The 15,234-nt window shown below is 42.1% G+C and overlaps 1 protein-coding gene across 11 annotated transcripts in view; it reads right to left on the reverse strand.

The window, feature by feature from the left end:
- Positions 1-15,002, reverse strand: part of LOC115136133 (disks large homolog 2) — a 315,445-nt gene extending 300,443 nt beyond the window's left edge. For 3 of the 11 annotated variants that reach the window (XM_065023853.1, XM_065023859.1, XM_065023857.1), the window contains exons 1-2: positions 13,691-14,999; positions 12,263-12,394 (exon numbers count right to left, since the gene is read on the reverse strand). In XM_065023853.1, coding sequence (XP_064879925.1) covers positions 12,263-12,394; positions 13,691-13,709 — 151 coding nt within the window. In that variant the 5' untranslated portion in view covers positions 13,710-14,999. Of the gene's footprint in view, positions 1-12,262; positions 12,395-13,690 lie in introns of all 11 variants that reach the window. The other 8 variants (XM_065023854.1, XM_065023852.1, XM_065023860.1 and 5 more) reach the window with 6 other exon arrangements.
- Between the last annotated feature and the right edge of the window lie 232 nt (positions 15,003-15,234).

Raw genomic sequence — 15,234 nt, forward strand, 5'->3', positions numbered from 1 at the left:
CCATTCATCGCCATTTACCCGTTGTTGTCTTAGCTCTCCCGACCAATACCTGTGATTGTTCTATGCCTCTCTCTAATGTCAATATGCCTTGTCTACTGCTGTCTCGGTTAGTTCTTATCGTTTTATTTCACTGTAGAGCCCTCAGTCCCACTCAACATGCCTTAGATAGCTCTTTTGTCCCACCCCGCATGCATGCTGAAACCTCACCTGGTGAAACCTTAACTGATGCAGAGAGATGCAACCTCTCTCATCGTCACTCAATGCCGAGGTTTACCTCCACTGTACTCACATCCTACCATACCCTTGTCTGTACACTATGCCCTGAATCTATTCCACCACGCCCAGAAATCTGCTCCTTTTATTCTCTGTTCGACCAGTTATTGTAGCCTTTAGACGTGCCCTTTATCCTACTCTGTTCCTCTGGTGATGTAAAGGTTAACCCAGGCCCTGTAGCCCCCAGGACTACACCCATTCCCTAGACGATCTCATTTGCTGACTTCTGTAACCGTAAAAGCCTTGATTTCATGCATGTTATCAGAAGCCTCCTCCTTAAGTTTGTTTTATTCACTGCTTTAGCACACTCCGCCAACCCTGATGGCCTAGCCGTGTCTGAATCCTGGTTTAGGAAGGCCACCACAAAATCTGAAATTTCCATCCCCAACTACAACATTTTCTGTCAAGATAGAACTGCCAAAGGGGGCGGAGTTGCAATCTACTGCAGAGATAGCCTGCAGAGTTCTGTCATAGTATCCAGGTCTGTGCCCAAACAGTTCTAGCTTCTACTTTTAAAAATCCACCTTTGCAGAAAAGAGTCTCAATGTTGTCGCTTGTTATAGACTCCCCTCAGCCCCTGGCTGTGCCCTGGACACCATATGTGAATTGATTGCCCTTCAGAGTTCGTACTGTTAGGTGACTTAAACTGTGAAATGCTTAACTCCCCGGTCGTCCTACAATCTAAGCTAGACGCCCTCAATCTCACACAAATGATCAAGGAACCTACCAGGTACAACGCTAAATCCTTAAAACATGGGCACCCTCATATATATCATCCTGACCAATTTGCCCTCCAAATACACCTCTACTGTCTTCAACCAGGATCTCAGCGATCACTGCCTCATTGCCAGCGTCCGTAATGGGTCCGTGGTCAAACGACCACCCCTCATCACTGTCAAACGCTCCCTAAAATACTTTAGCGAGCAGGCCTTTCTAATCGACCTGGCCCGGGTATCCTGGACGGATATTGACCTCATCCTGTCAGTAGAGGATGCCTGGTTGTTCTTTAAAAGTGCTTTCCTCACCATCTTAAATAAGCATGACCCATTCATTAAATGTAGAACTAGGAAACGATACAGCCCCTGGTTCACTCCTGACTTGACTTCCCTTGACCAGCGCAAAAACATCCTGTGGCATACTGCATTAGCATCGAATAGCCCCTGTGATATGCAGCTTTTCAGAGAAGTCAGGAACCAATATACACAGTCAGTCAGGAAAGCAAAGGCTAGCTTTTTCACTGTAAAGTCCATGGAGAATAAGAGCACCTCCTCCCAGCTGCCCATTGCACTGAGGCTAGGAAACACTGTCACCACCGATAAATCTATGATAATTTTTCTACGGTTGGCCATGCTTTCCACCTGGCTACCCCTACCAACAGCTCTGCACCCTCCGCAGCAACTTGCCTTCCCCTCCTGCTTCTCCTTCACCCAAAGTCGGATAGTTGATGTTCTGAAAGAGCTGAACAATCTGGACCCCTACAAATCAGCTGGGCTAGACAATCTGGACCCTCTCTTTCTAAAATGATCCGCAATTGTTGCAACCCCTATTGCTAGCCTATTCAACCTCTCTTTCGTATCGTCTGAGATCCCCAAAGATTGGAAAGCTGCCACGGTCATCAAATTTATTTATATAGCCCTTCTTACATCAGCTGATATATCAAAGTGCTGTACAGAAACCCAGCCTAAAACCCCAAACAGCAAGCAATGCAGGTGTAGAAGCACGGTGGCTAGGAAAAACTCCCTAGAAAGGCCAAAACCTAGGAAGAAACCTAGAGAGGAACCGGGCTATGAGGGGTGGCCAGTCCTCTTCTGGCTGTGCCGGGTGGAGATTATAACAGAACATCCCCCTCTTCAAAGGGAGAAACACTCTAGACCCAAACTGTTACTGACCTATATCCATCCTGTCCTGCCTTTCTAAAGTCTTCGAGAGCCAAGTTAACAAACAGATCACCAACCATTTCGAATCCCACCATACCTTCTCTGCCATGCAATCTGGTTTCCGAGCTGGTCATGGGTGCACCTCAGCCACGCTCAAGGTCCTAAACGATATCATAACCGCCATCGATAAAAGACAGTACTGTGCAGCCGTCTTCATCAACCTGTCCAAGGCTTTCGACTCTGTCAATCACCGCATTCTTATCGGCAGACTCAATAGCCTTGGCGACTCAAATGACTGCCTCGCCTGGTTCACCAACTACTTCTCAGATAGAGTTCAGTGTGTCAAATCGGAGGGCCTGTTATGGGGGTGCCACAGGGTTCAATTCTTGGACTGACTCTTTTCTCTGTATATATCAATGATGTTGCTCTTGCTGCTGGTGATTCTCTGATCCACCTCTACGCAGACGACACCATTCTGTATTCATCTGGCCCTTCTTTGGACAGTGTTAACTAACCTCCAAACGAGTTTCAATGCCATACAGCACTCCTTCCGTGGACTCCAACTGCTCTTAAATGCTAGTAAAACTAAATGCATGCTCTTCAACTGATCGCTGCATGCACCCTCCCGCCCGACTAGCATAACTACTCTGGACGGTTCTGACTTAGAATATGTGGACAACTACAAATACCTAGGTGTCTGGTTAGAGTGTAAACTCTCCTTCCAAACTCACGTTAAGCATCTCCAATCCAAAATTAAATCTAGAATCGGCTTCCTATTTCGCAACAAAGCCTCCTTCACTCATGCTGCCAAACATACACTCGTAAAACTGACTATCCTCCCGATCCTTGACTTCGGCGATGTCATTTACAAAATAGCCTCCACTCTACTCAGCAAATTGGATGTAGTATATCACAGTGCCACCAATTTTGTCACTAAGCTCCCATATACTACTCACCACTGCGACCTGTATGCTCTCGTTGGCTGGCCCTCGCTACATATCTGTCGCCAAAACAACTGGCTTCAGGTCATCTATAAGTCTTTGCTAGGTAAAGCCCGGCCTTATCTCAGCTCACTGGTCACTATAGCAACACCCACTCGTAGCACGCGCTCCAGCAGGTATATTTCACTGGTCATCTCAAAAGCCAACACCTACTTTGGCCGCCTTTCCTTCCAGTTCTCTGCTGCCAATGACGAACGAATTGCAAAAGTCAATGAAGCAGGAGACTTATATCTCCCTCACTAACTATAAGCATCAGCTGTCAGAGCAGCTTACCGATCACTGCACCTGTACACAGCCCATCTGTAAATAGCCCACCCAACTACCTCATCCCCATATTGTTTTAGTTTTTTTGCTCTTTTGGACCCCAGTATCTCTAATTGCACATCATCATCTGCACATCTATCACTCCAGTGTTAATGCTAAATTGTAATTATTTCACCACTATGGCCTATTTATTGCCTTTCTACATTTGTGCACACTGTATACAGATTTTTCTATTGTGTTATTGACTGTATATTTGTTTATCCCATGTGTAACTCTGTGTTGTTTTTGTCACACTGCTTTGCTTTATCTTGGCGAGGTCGCAGTTGTAAATGAGAACTTGTTCTCAACTGGCCTACCTGGTGAAATAAATAAAAAATAATAATAAAATCATTAAGAAACAGAAATGATTCCAGATTTGACCTTTAGCTCAATTCAGGTAAACATTATTTGCCTGTGGTTAATATTGTGCGCATGTGTGTGTTTGTCTGTTCAGAATACTCCATATTACTATGACATAGATACTATGCCATCTCTGTAATAATATAGGAGATCCAGGAAAGCAGAACTTCAGACAGGAAGGAAGAGGGTAGCAGACAAGACAGAGAGAGAAAATAGAGAGAGGGGAGCAGACAGGACACAGAGAGAACATAGAGAGGAGAGGCCCACACAAGATAAACAGGTCACATTCCTCTCAAACCAGAGGAAGTAGTTCTTGCTAAAGAATTTACTCTCAAAAAAAGAAAGATGCCACTTCTGACATGTCCTGTATAAACTGTTGGAGCCTGATATGTTCCTATCAAGGAAGGCAATCATACAGGCCGCGCTGACCATCCCAGTTAGCAGCTGTGAGAGATCTTTCAGTGCATTAAGACGTCTATATTCACTGCTCAAAAAATAAAGGGAACACTAAAATAACACATACTAGATCTGAATGAATGAAACATTCTTATTAAATACTTTTTTCTTTACATAGTTGAATGTGCTGACAACAAAATCACACAAAAATGATCAATGGAAATCAAATTTATCAACCCATGGAGGTCTGGATTTGGAGTCATACTCAAAATTAAAGTGGAAAACCACACTACAGACTGATCCAACTTTGATGTAATGTCCTTAAAACAAGTCAAAATGAGGCTCAGTAGTGTGTGTGGCCTCCGCGTGCCTGTATGACCTCCCTACAACACCTGGGCATGCTCCTGATGAGGTGGCGGATGGTCTCCTGAGGGATCTCCTCACAGACCTGGACTAAAGCATCCGCCAACTCCTGGACAGTCTGTGGTGCAACGTGGCGTTGGTGGGTGGAGCGAGACATGATGTCCCAGATGTGCTCAATTGGATTCAGGTCTGGGGAACGGGCGGGCCAGTCCATAGCATCAATGCCTTCCTCTTGCAGGAACTGCTGACACACTCCAGCCACATGAGGTCTAGCATTGTCTTGCATTAGGAGGAACCCAGGGCCAACCGCACCAGCATATGGTCTCACAAGGGGTCTGAGGATCTCATCTCGGTACCTAATGGCAGTCAGGCTACCTCTGGCGAGCACATGGAGGGCTGTGCGGCCCCCCAAAGAAATGCCACCCCAAACCATGACTGACCCACCGCCAAACCGGTCATGCTGGAGGATGTTGCAGGCAGCAGAACGTTCTCCACAGCGTCTCCAGACTGTCACGTCTGTCACATGTGCTCAGTGTGAACCTGCTTTCATCTGTGAAGAGCACAGGGCGCCAGTGGCGAATTTGCCAATCTTGGTGTTCTCTGGCAAATGCCAAACGTCCTGCACGGTGTTGGGCTGTAAGCACAACCCCCACCTGTGGACGTCGGGCCCTCATACCACCCTCATGGAGTCTGTTTCTGACCGTTTGAGCAGACACATGCACATTTGTGGCCTGCTGGAGGTCATTTTGCAGGGCTCTGGCAGTGCTCCTCCTGCTCCTCCTTGCACAAAGGCGGAGGTAGCGGTCCTGCTGCTGGGTTGTTGCCCTCCTACGGCCTCCTCCTTGTCTCCTGATGTACTGGCCTGTCTCCTGGTATCGCCTCCATGCTCTGGACACTACGCTGACAGACACAGCAAACCTTCTTGCCACATCTCGCATTGATGTGCCATCCTGGATGAGCTGCACTACCTGAGCCACTTGTGTGGGTTGTAGACTCCGTCTCATGCTACCACTAGAGTGAAAGCACCGCCAGCATTCAAAAGTGTGTGGTCCCCACCTGCAGAACCACTCCTTTATTGGGGGTGTCTTGCTAAATGCCTATAATTTCCACCTGTTGTCTATTCCATTTGCACAACAGCATGTGACATTTATTGGCAACCAGTGTTGCTTCCTAAGTGGATAGTTTGATTTCACAGAAGTGTGATTGACTTGGAGTTACATTGTGTTCCCTTTATTTTTTTGAGCAGTGTACATGGTTTAGGAGGCCAATGACCCAAGATAGAATGCATCATGACAATTGACAAAGATATGCATACTAACACGCTTGGGTACGAGTGAAGTCATAGACAGGTTTGCACCTACAGTTTCATTTTGTTTAGTTTCACTTCTAATCTTTATAGATGGACTAACATCCTAGTACTGTGTAATATACAGTGGCAAGAAAAAGTATGTGAACCCTTTGGAATTACCTGGATTTCTGCATAAATTGGTCATAACATTTGATCTGATCTTCATCTAAGTCACAACAATAGACAAACACATTCTGCTTAAACTAATAACACACAAACAATTAAACGTTTTCATGTCTTTATTGAACACACCGTGTAAACAGGATTTAATAACTGGTTGACCCTTCTTCGACAGCAATAACCTCAACCAAACGTTTTCTGTAGTTGCGGATCAGACCTGCACAACGGTCAGGAGGAATTTTGGACCATTCCTCTTTACAAAACTGTTTCAGTTCAGCAATATTCTTGGGATGTCTGGTGTGAACCGCTCGAGGTCATGCCACAGCATCTCAATTGGATTGAGGTCAGGACTCCAGAAGGCGTATTTTCATCTGTTGAAGCCATTCTGTTGTTCATTTACTTCTGTGTTTTGGGTTGTTGTCCTGTTGCATCATCCAACTTCTTCTGAGCTTCAATTGGGGGACAGAGCCTGACATTCTTCTGTAAAAAGTATTGATAAACTTGGGAATTCACTTTTCTGTTGATGATAGCAAGCTGTCCTGGCCCTGAGGGAGCAAAACAGCCAAAACCATGATGCTCCCTCCACCATACTTTACAGTTGGGATGAGGTTTTGATGTTGGTGTGCTGTGCTGTGCCTTTTTTCTCTCCACATAGTGTTGTGTGTTCCTTCCAAACAACTCAACTGTAGTTTCATCTGTCCACAGAATATTTTACCAGTAGCGCTGTGGAACATCCAGGTGTTCTGGAACATCCAGGTGCTGTTTTGCAAACTTCAGACGTGCAGCAATGCTTTTTTTGAACAGCAGTGGCTTCTTCCATGGTGTCCTCCCACAAACACCATTCTTGTTTAGTGTTTTACGCATTGTAGACTCGTCAACAGAGATGTTAATCTTCCAGAGATTTCTTATTGTCTTTAGCTGACAGTCTAGGATTCTTCTTAGCCTCATTGAGCATTCTGCGCTATGCTCTTGCCGTCATCTCTGCAGGATGTCCACTCCTAGGGAGAGTAGCAGTGCTGAACTTTCTCCATTTATAGACTATTTGTCTTGCGGTGGACTGGTAAACATCAAGGCTTTTAGAGATACTTTTGTAACCCTTTCCAGCTTTATGCAAGTCAACAATTCTTAATCTTAGGTCTTCTGAGATCTCTTTTGTTCAAGGCATGGTTCACATCAGGCAATGCTTCTTGTGAAATAGCAAACTCAAATTTTGTTAGTTTTTTATAGGGCAGGGCAGCTCTAACCAACATCTCCAATCTCATATCATTGATTGGACTCCAGGTTAGCTGACTCCTGACTCCAATTAGCTTTGGAGAAGGGATTAGTCTCGGGGTTCACATACTTTTTCCAACATACACTGTGAATGTTTAAATGCTTTCTTCAAAATAGACAAAATACAATAATTAGTGTGTCATTAGTTAAAGCACACTGTGTTTGTCTATTGCTGTGACTTAAATGAAGATCAGATCAAATTTTATGACCAATTTATGCAGAAAATTCCAAAGGGTTCACATACTTTTTCTTGCCACTGTAATATTTAGTTGGAGAAAGGATTGTATGTTGTTGGTATGTACAGTACATGGGGGGTTGGATTTGTTTTTGTGTAATTAAATAGTTAGAAATGTTGTCATGTAGCTCACTTGACCATAGAATCTGTGATTTATTACCACATATTATAAAATCATGATTTTCAAGCGCGTTTGGTGCCTGCATTTGTACATGTCTGCAAAAGTTGTCACCCCCCCCCCGCCTCCTGCTAATGTGAGTTTACGCAGTTCTATCATAATCCCAAAAATTGCAGCCTAAAATCCCAATCCTGCTATAGTGCACGTAACTAGAACATTAATTTGTGGTCAAGGACGCCACCCTTTGGATTGTTTTGGAACTGCGTAGCATGACGAGCTCACAGTAGTTAGCAGTAATGTGACCATCAACATGAGGATCAAATATTGGACATGATTTCTGAAAACATTTCAACAAAATAATGATAAAAATACACCCCTCCCCCCTTAGGCATTAATCATGCAAACACATTTCTTAATTGTGAGACTGTGTCAGTGTGCTCCAAATCTATGATTTTCTGTTTTTTACCCATGGAATTAGTCCACTGCGCCACCAGGATGTAGATTGCATGCCAAGTTTTTTAACTCATACAACACTGTTAATTTTTGTCGAGCATTTATTAAGATCAGGTGTGGCCAATTAGTGGGTGAATCTAACACACTTAACAAGAGAGGTTAGAGATTGTTTTGTTGATGCTGAGAACTAAATATATGTTTTTAAAATAACATTCTCTTAATGTTACTTAATTTTTCTTGTGGTTTTTATAGAAAGTTCTTAATGTTCTCTGAACAATATGAGAAGATGAATTTAAACAGAACTATGAGGAAAGCTGGTGGAAACGTTACGCAGAGTATTGACATTTTCACAGGAGACTGTTGTTTCTGGACGTTCTCTAAACTATTTGAGAACATTCCTAACGGAAAACCAGTTTGAGAATGTTCCTAGAACATTATCAAAACATTTATTAAATGTAACCACGTTTGAATGTTTAGAAAACGTTCTGTTAAAGTCAGGAAATACCCAGAAAATAACATTATTTTGTGAAGTTCCTTAAATGTGCTGAGAATGTTCAAAAGCCAAGCAACTATCCTGTACCATTCCCAGAACGTTGTATAAAAAATAACCATAGGACAGCCACACTCTCACCAAGCTCTAAGAAACATATGGTTCTCAGAACTTTATGTGCTAGCTGGGAAAGGAGCAGGGTGACAACCCCTACAGCAAAGCAAGGACTTCCTCATAAATCTGTCAACAAAGTAAGATAAGAATGTGTTCCTAACTGACTTGCCTAGTTAAATTTAAACAATCTAGTTCCATTTCCACTGATCTACTCAAAATTTCCAATGATAACAATGAATGTCAAGAGCTGCTGTGTTTTTCTTGCTGTGAGACAATGTAATTAAAAAATAAAATAAAAAATCACATCTAATTCTGGTTCAGAATAACAGCGATTGTTCAGTTTAGAGTGATTTTAGGTGCTCTTTTTTTTACTGTTTCCACTAATAAATTGTGTAGCAGTCTGAAACTTTTGAGTCTACAAATGAAGTTGCAGTGTCTGTGGATCATTCTTATTTTTTATTTTATTTTACCTTTATTTATTTAACTAGGCAAGTCAGTTAAGAACAAATTCTTATTTTCAATGACGGCCTAGGAACAGTGGGTTAACTGCCTGTTCAGGGGCAGAACGACAGATTTGTACCTTGTCAGCTCAGGGATTTGAACTTGCTTAAGCGCCTATCAAGAGTCCAAAATGTGTATGCGTACGCACATCAGTGTTATAGATATGAATATTGGACGGTTGGCTTTCATACTTTTCTAATCCTCAACGCGGCTCAAACTATTTCTACAACTGTTAATACATTTGAATGAATAGAGGAAGCATACACCGAGCCGCGTTGGGAATTCTGTAGATGCGCGCGGTCGGGCTGTGCGAGAGCCGGGTAGCTATGTCACAAGGGCTATACGCTTTAGATTACATATTGGTGACAAAATTTGGATTGGAAAGCATGCTTGCAGAGAGAATGTAAGGCCGATTATGAGGGGAAAATAAAATAAACACGAGCAGGGGAGTGTGGCCTCGCTCTAAACTGAACAACCCAATTCAGCCCTTCTATTCCTCCGAAAGCCATAATAACAGGTGTCAAAATAAAAGTCTTACACATTATCATAAATGTGTTTACTGCTACAGCTCATGTTAGTACAATGACTGTGGGGATCAATAAACATGGTCATTTTTGTCAAATCTACATGAAACAAGGTTGTTTATTATTCATTGCTGTCTGCCAATCCTCAAGCTTCAAAGGGGAAGTTGGCAAAAAGGCACTGAGTGGTATATCATGTTAGATATTCAAACAACATTTCTTCTTAGGTTTAGAGGGGAAAAAAGTGAATATGCATTTTAATAAATTGGATATTTCCTCTCTCCATATCATTGTTTATTTTTTGATAACCAGTGGGGGCTTGTGCAAAGAGTGAAAGCCCATTCTCAGATAAGCCAAAACAACATTCATCAGAATTGGAGGATAGAGATTCCAGGGAGTCAAGCACAAGAAGGTCTGATAAGTGTGTCACAGATAATAATAATAATAATAATAATAATACAGAGCTTATAGCATTCATTTCACATAGACTTTGCCCTTGCTAATGGCGGATACGGCTTTGAGAACAATAATGCATAGCCTGAACAACTCTTTGTCTGCAATACATTTTCAAACTTGACCTGAGAGGTCAGATTGCAGGTTTCATTATTAGGGGAATTACCATGTCATGAACTTTTAAATTATGAATAAGAATCATGCATTATACCAATCTCCAATAATGCAGTGAGGAAATAGTTCAATTCAGTTGGATCAAATATGTAAAAAGCCCACATCAATATGCTTATTTTGAATCATTACAAAAACATCACAGAGGAAGAGTAAGAAGAGTACATGGAAAAATACCACAAGCACCTACTGCAATATCAGCAGAGTTAAAAATAAAAGCCCTAAACCTGCAGAATGTGCCCACTGCTCAGGCATAGCAAACTGCAGGTTAAGCAAATGTGACAATAGACAAACCTCTAGGGATAACACAAATATTGTGAATGCCAAAAAGTACTGACTTAGGTCACCTATCATTCAGCAAAGACCCCATTTAAAAAGGGGCAATAAGCAGTTGCTACGTCCATTTTTGGACTTAGAAATTAACAATATGTACCCATTGACTCTTGAAATAATAACTTATAAATGCCTCATGAACTTAGTTAAACTGTCACACACCATCAGAACCAAAAATATACATTTGTTTTACTTCAATGTTTGTAAACAAAGTGAATGTAGACAACCACTATATAGCCTCAAAAGTTGGTCAAAGAATTTGAAAGTGATTACATTCTCCATCCCCATTGCTCAGATTTTTGCTGAAACAGGGGCAGGCCAAATGCTTTGTTATTGTTTCTACTGCTGATTGCTGCTTTAAACGGTTATTATAAAATAGTTATTACTTTTAAAGGTAGACTCAGCAATATGATGTACTGACAAAATAAAGGCAACACCAACATAAAGTGTCTTAATAGGCCACAAGTTTTTTTTTTTTTTTACCTTTATTTTACTAGGCAAGTCAGTTAAGAACAAATTCTTATTTTCAATGACTGCCTAGGAACAGTGGGTTAACTGCCTGTTCAGGGGCAGAACGACAGATTTTTACCTTGTCAGCTCGGGGATTTGAACTTGCAACCTTTCGGTTACTAGTCCAATGCTCTAACCACTATGATACCCTGCCGCCCCAATGGCCAAAACAGCTTCAATGCACCTTGGCATAGATTCTAAAAGTGTATGGAATTCTATTGGAGGGATGCGACACCATTCTTCCACGAGAAAGTCCATAATTTGCTGTTTTGTTGATGGTCATGGAAAACGCTGTCTCAGGCGCCACTCCAGAATCTTCCATAAGTGTTCAATTGGGTTGAGATCTGGTGACTGAGACGGCCATGGCATATGGTTTACATCGTTTTTATGCTCATCAAGCCATTCAGTGACCACTCGTGCCTTGTGGATCGGGGCATTGTCATCCTATGGAGGCACAACCATGATAGCTTAAATAATGGCCAAAATAATGTCCTGCCCAGCATTTTTATACATGATCCTAAGCATGATGGGATGTTAATTGCTAAATTAACTCAGGAACCACACCGGTGTGGAAGCACCTGCTTTAATATCCTCTGTATCCATCATTTACTCAATTGCTTCCATTATTTTGGCAGCTACCTGTAGGTGCACAAAGTAAACAGCATAGTGGGTACATTTCCGCAACAACTAAGAGTGTTGAAGCGCAAGGCTCAACTTCAACGATGTTTTGGTGCCCTGGCTACCATAGCACAGACATTGAGATGAGCGAGATGCAAGACTTCACTCTCACACACAGTATCTGCACAGGTTCACTTCACACTGCTTCACTGTGGCAACATCATTTAGCGGGGTCTAACTTTTAAGTAAAAAAATGCTTGCATTTTTGCCACTAGCATAGACAATCAGTATCAAATTCCATATACTTTATGAAATGGAATATAACGGTGAACATGGCTAAACAGTTGAGGGGATATTGTTTTTTGTTATGACAATAAAAACAACAATGGATTCTTCAATGAATGGATGGATTCCAATAACCTGCTGACTTACCAAGCAGTGCTTGGAACAGGCTGCTTTTGAAGACCCCCATCACTCTCTGAATGGCAGTTTTGAGCTGTTGTTCCTCTGTCTTCGTCAGTTTAGCACAGTAGTCTTCCAAAAGCCCTAGGGCCCTAGCTGTGTCTGCAGGAGGGTACGGAATGGAGACCAGTTAGCATAAGTTAATTTAAACATAGTACAAGTGATGAAATATCACAAACCACCAGACAAGTACAGATCAATTCACAAAGGCATTTTGTTTGAATAAGATATATAGTAGCTTGAGCTTCCGCCACATGTTATCCCCATCTGTGAAAGGGATTCTAAGAACAATCTCAAGCAGCAAAGCAATTCTGAAAAGATGCGTAATAACAACTGCATGTGCAAAAGATGATGAGGCCACTTGCATGGTTTATAATTAGCAGCCACTTCCACTACTAATATGAGAGGCAGTTTTGCAACGGTACAGAAATGTGGAGCATCGATCGAGTGTACACTCGGCGCGAGTGTCAGAGGGCGAGACACCACTGTCACAGAGACAGAGGGGTCATCGTTGAGCTCAGACTCTGTCACCAAAGGAGACCGCAGGGGAACAAAGCCGCTCTTTACTCAGGGGTGGGGGAGGAGGGGTGCTGTGACAAGCATGTGACAAGACGAAAGTCAACACTAAACTATGTCTCGTGTCAAATAAACTCTCAAGAACAAAGTGTAAAATGGTCTTTAAATACTTATATGGATTTTCCTGTTCAATTGATCTGGCTGACTACTGTATAGTCAGACTTTTACTTTAACCTCTCAACTCCAGAAAACTCTGGGAGGTTGCAAAATCTTGCATGACATTCATTGTACAGTAGCCTACAGCCAATCATCAGCCAATATAGGCTGCAAATAAGGACAAACCAATCCTTTACTGAATATGATGCACAATATTCAATTACACTTATGATAGGCCTTACTTTACTGAATATGGCATTATAAATCCCTACAAATGTGAATAAATGCTGTATAACCTATTTTACGTGAAATGCTTTCAGAAATATTTTACTAATAGGCCTAGTAACATTACTTACACTATTTAAGTAGGCCTAGTGTAGCTTATTAATGCTTATTCATTAAAGTTATTAAAGGTTTACCCAAAACTCTTATCCAAAATAAACTATTATCAATGACTGTTCTGTTTCATAGGCCAGAGGGCCAAGGTGCATGCAACATGTTTTTATTAGGCTTATATTACAAGTTATGGGTCATTTTTATTTGGTTTGCCACTAGCCTACCTACAGGAGCATATTAAACCGAGAAAGGCAAATGAAAAGTGTGTCCTACTTACATAAAGACTACATGCTGAAATCTAGAAGTGCTGAATCTCAATAAAGATCCACTTGTGGCTACATAGAGGCAGCGAGACAACTGTTGTGCCAATTAGTATACGTTTCTGCTCACCTTTTTTTCTTACAGGCATAGTTGAATGCTGGATTCGTATCGGTGATTTACTCTTGCGCCAATAACATAACGTAATTCCCAGTTCTCTTCAGTGCATTATAAAAAATGTCAGGCAGTGGTGAAAAAAAACCCGCATCAAAGCGAGTCAGTTGTGCTATAACGTGTAGCCTTAGACACAGAGGCAGTAGGTTTTAGGCTTTTGCTCCAGCAGAATCCGTGGTCTACAGTCTAAAACAATAGACTAGCATAGGGCAAAACAGGCCACAAACAAAAACTATGTTTGCAATGTGGCTGTGTATGCTTGTTCAGTTCATCTTCCACCAAGTATTTCCGATTGATGTGTGCTGCTGCTGACAGGTGCAACGGCAGTCGCGCACGTTCTGATATCATGTCATGGACATTGACTATAGCCTAGCATAAATGGTAGGTCAATTCCCTCAACTGACAGGAACTTTTTGTGAGCACCCAGCGAGATGTTCCGCGTTCCTATCACTTCCCTTGCAGTTTGATGCTGGCATTGAGTCAATGGCGCTCCCATGTGATGAGCTGGGGATTTAAAACACAAATCCAATGGCTGTCCAAAGAAATGTTAAAGGCGCCGTAACGTTACCCGGCGAGGTGAAATATGCAACCAAGCAAGTCTATTTTGGCTCGTGCAAAAAACGTTGCAGCATGTCATGGGATATGATGACATGAGCAGGGGTATAGCCTATTTGTAACTTTAACTGCACAGCAAGTTTAATTAGGCTACACACCTGGCAGCAATTCCTCATAGCTTAATATTTTTTTCTATGCATTTGGGATGGCCCAGTTGGCTAAACGAACCAGGTCTGCGGCTAAGTAGCCTAGCCTTAGGATAACTAGCTGTCAAAATACATAACATTGGCTGGCCAACATTTATTCCAAGACATACCACAACGAATAAAATTGATATGCTCCATCCATCCAATAACTCGGTTAGCTAAGGTTATGTAGCTGTGTGATTCTCCGTCATCTCTCTTTCGTTTAGCCTACATGACATTATTTTTAAATAAGTCTATTCAACTATTCACAAACTGAAATTAACCCAATACTCGTAAACACATGCATCATAGTAGCTTAACCAGCTAGGCTACTTAAAACGAAAACCTGGGCAGTGAAAATGGAAGTTGACAGAGCGTTTGGCTAACGATAACCTAATTCCAGTGAGCAGATTCTCTCCTGACTGTCTGTTGGAAAATACCTGCCTGTCTGATCGTGCCGTAAAACGCATGGCTTTGCAATAACCCCGTCTACTTTACACATTTCATATATTCTTTGCGAAATGTCCGGAACTTCCTCGTCCTCTTTTTTCCCTGTTCCTTGGCAGCTGTCACATCACCACGTTTTTGATTCCCAAGTCTACAACCACGATGTAGAAAGCAGCAGCATCAGTACCAGTTTTACCAATAGAGAATAATAGAGGCCTCTAGTGGCTAAAATGCCTTACTAGCATGGGCAGCGCCGTTGAAGGTTTCCACCATTTTAATGTAGTCAACTGGGTGGGACTTACAACTTCATTGGCT

This window comes from Oncorhynchus nerka, linkage group LG10 (assembly GCF_034236695.1).
Source record: "Oncorhynchus nerka isolate Pitt River linkage group LG10, Oner_Uvic_2.0, whole genome shotgun sequence".
NCBI lineage: Eukaryota > Metazoa > Chordata > Actinopteri > Salmoniformes > Salmonidae > Oncorhynchus > Oncorhynchus nerka.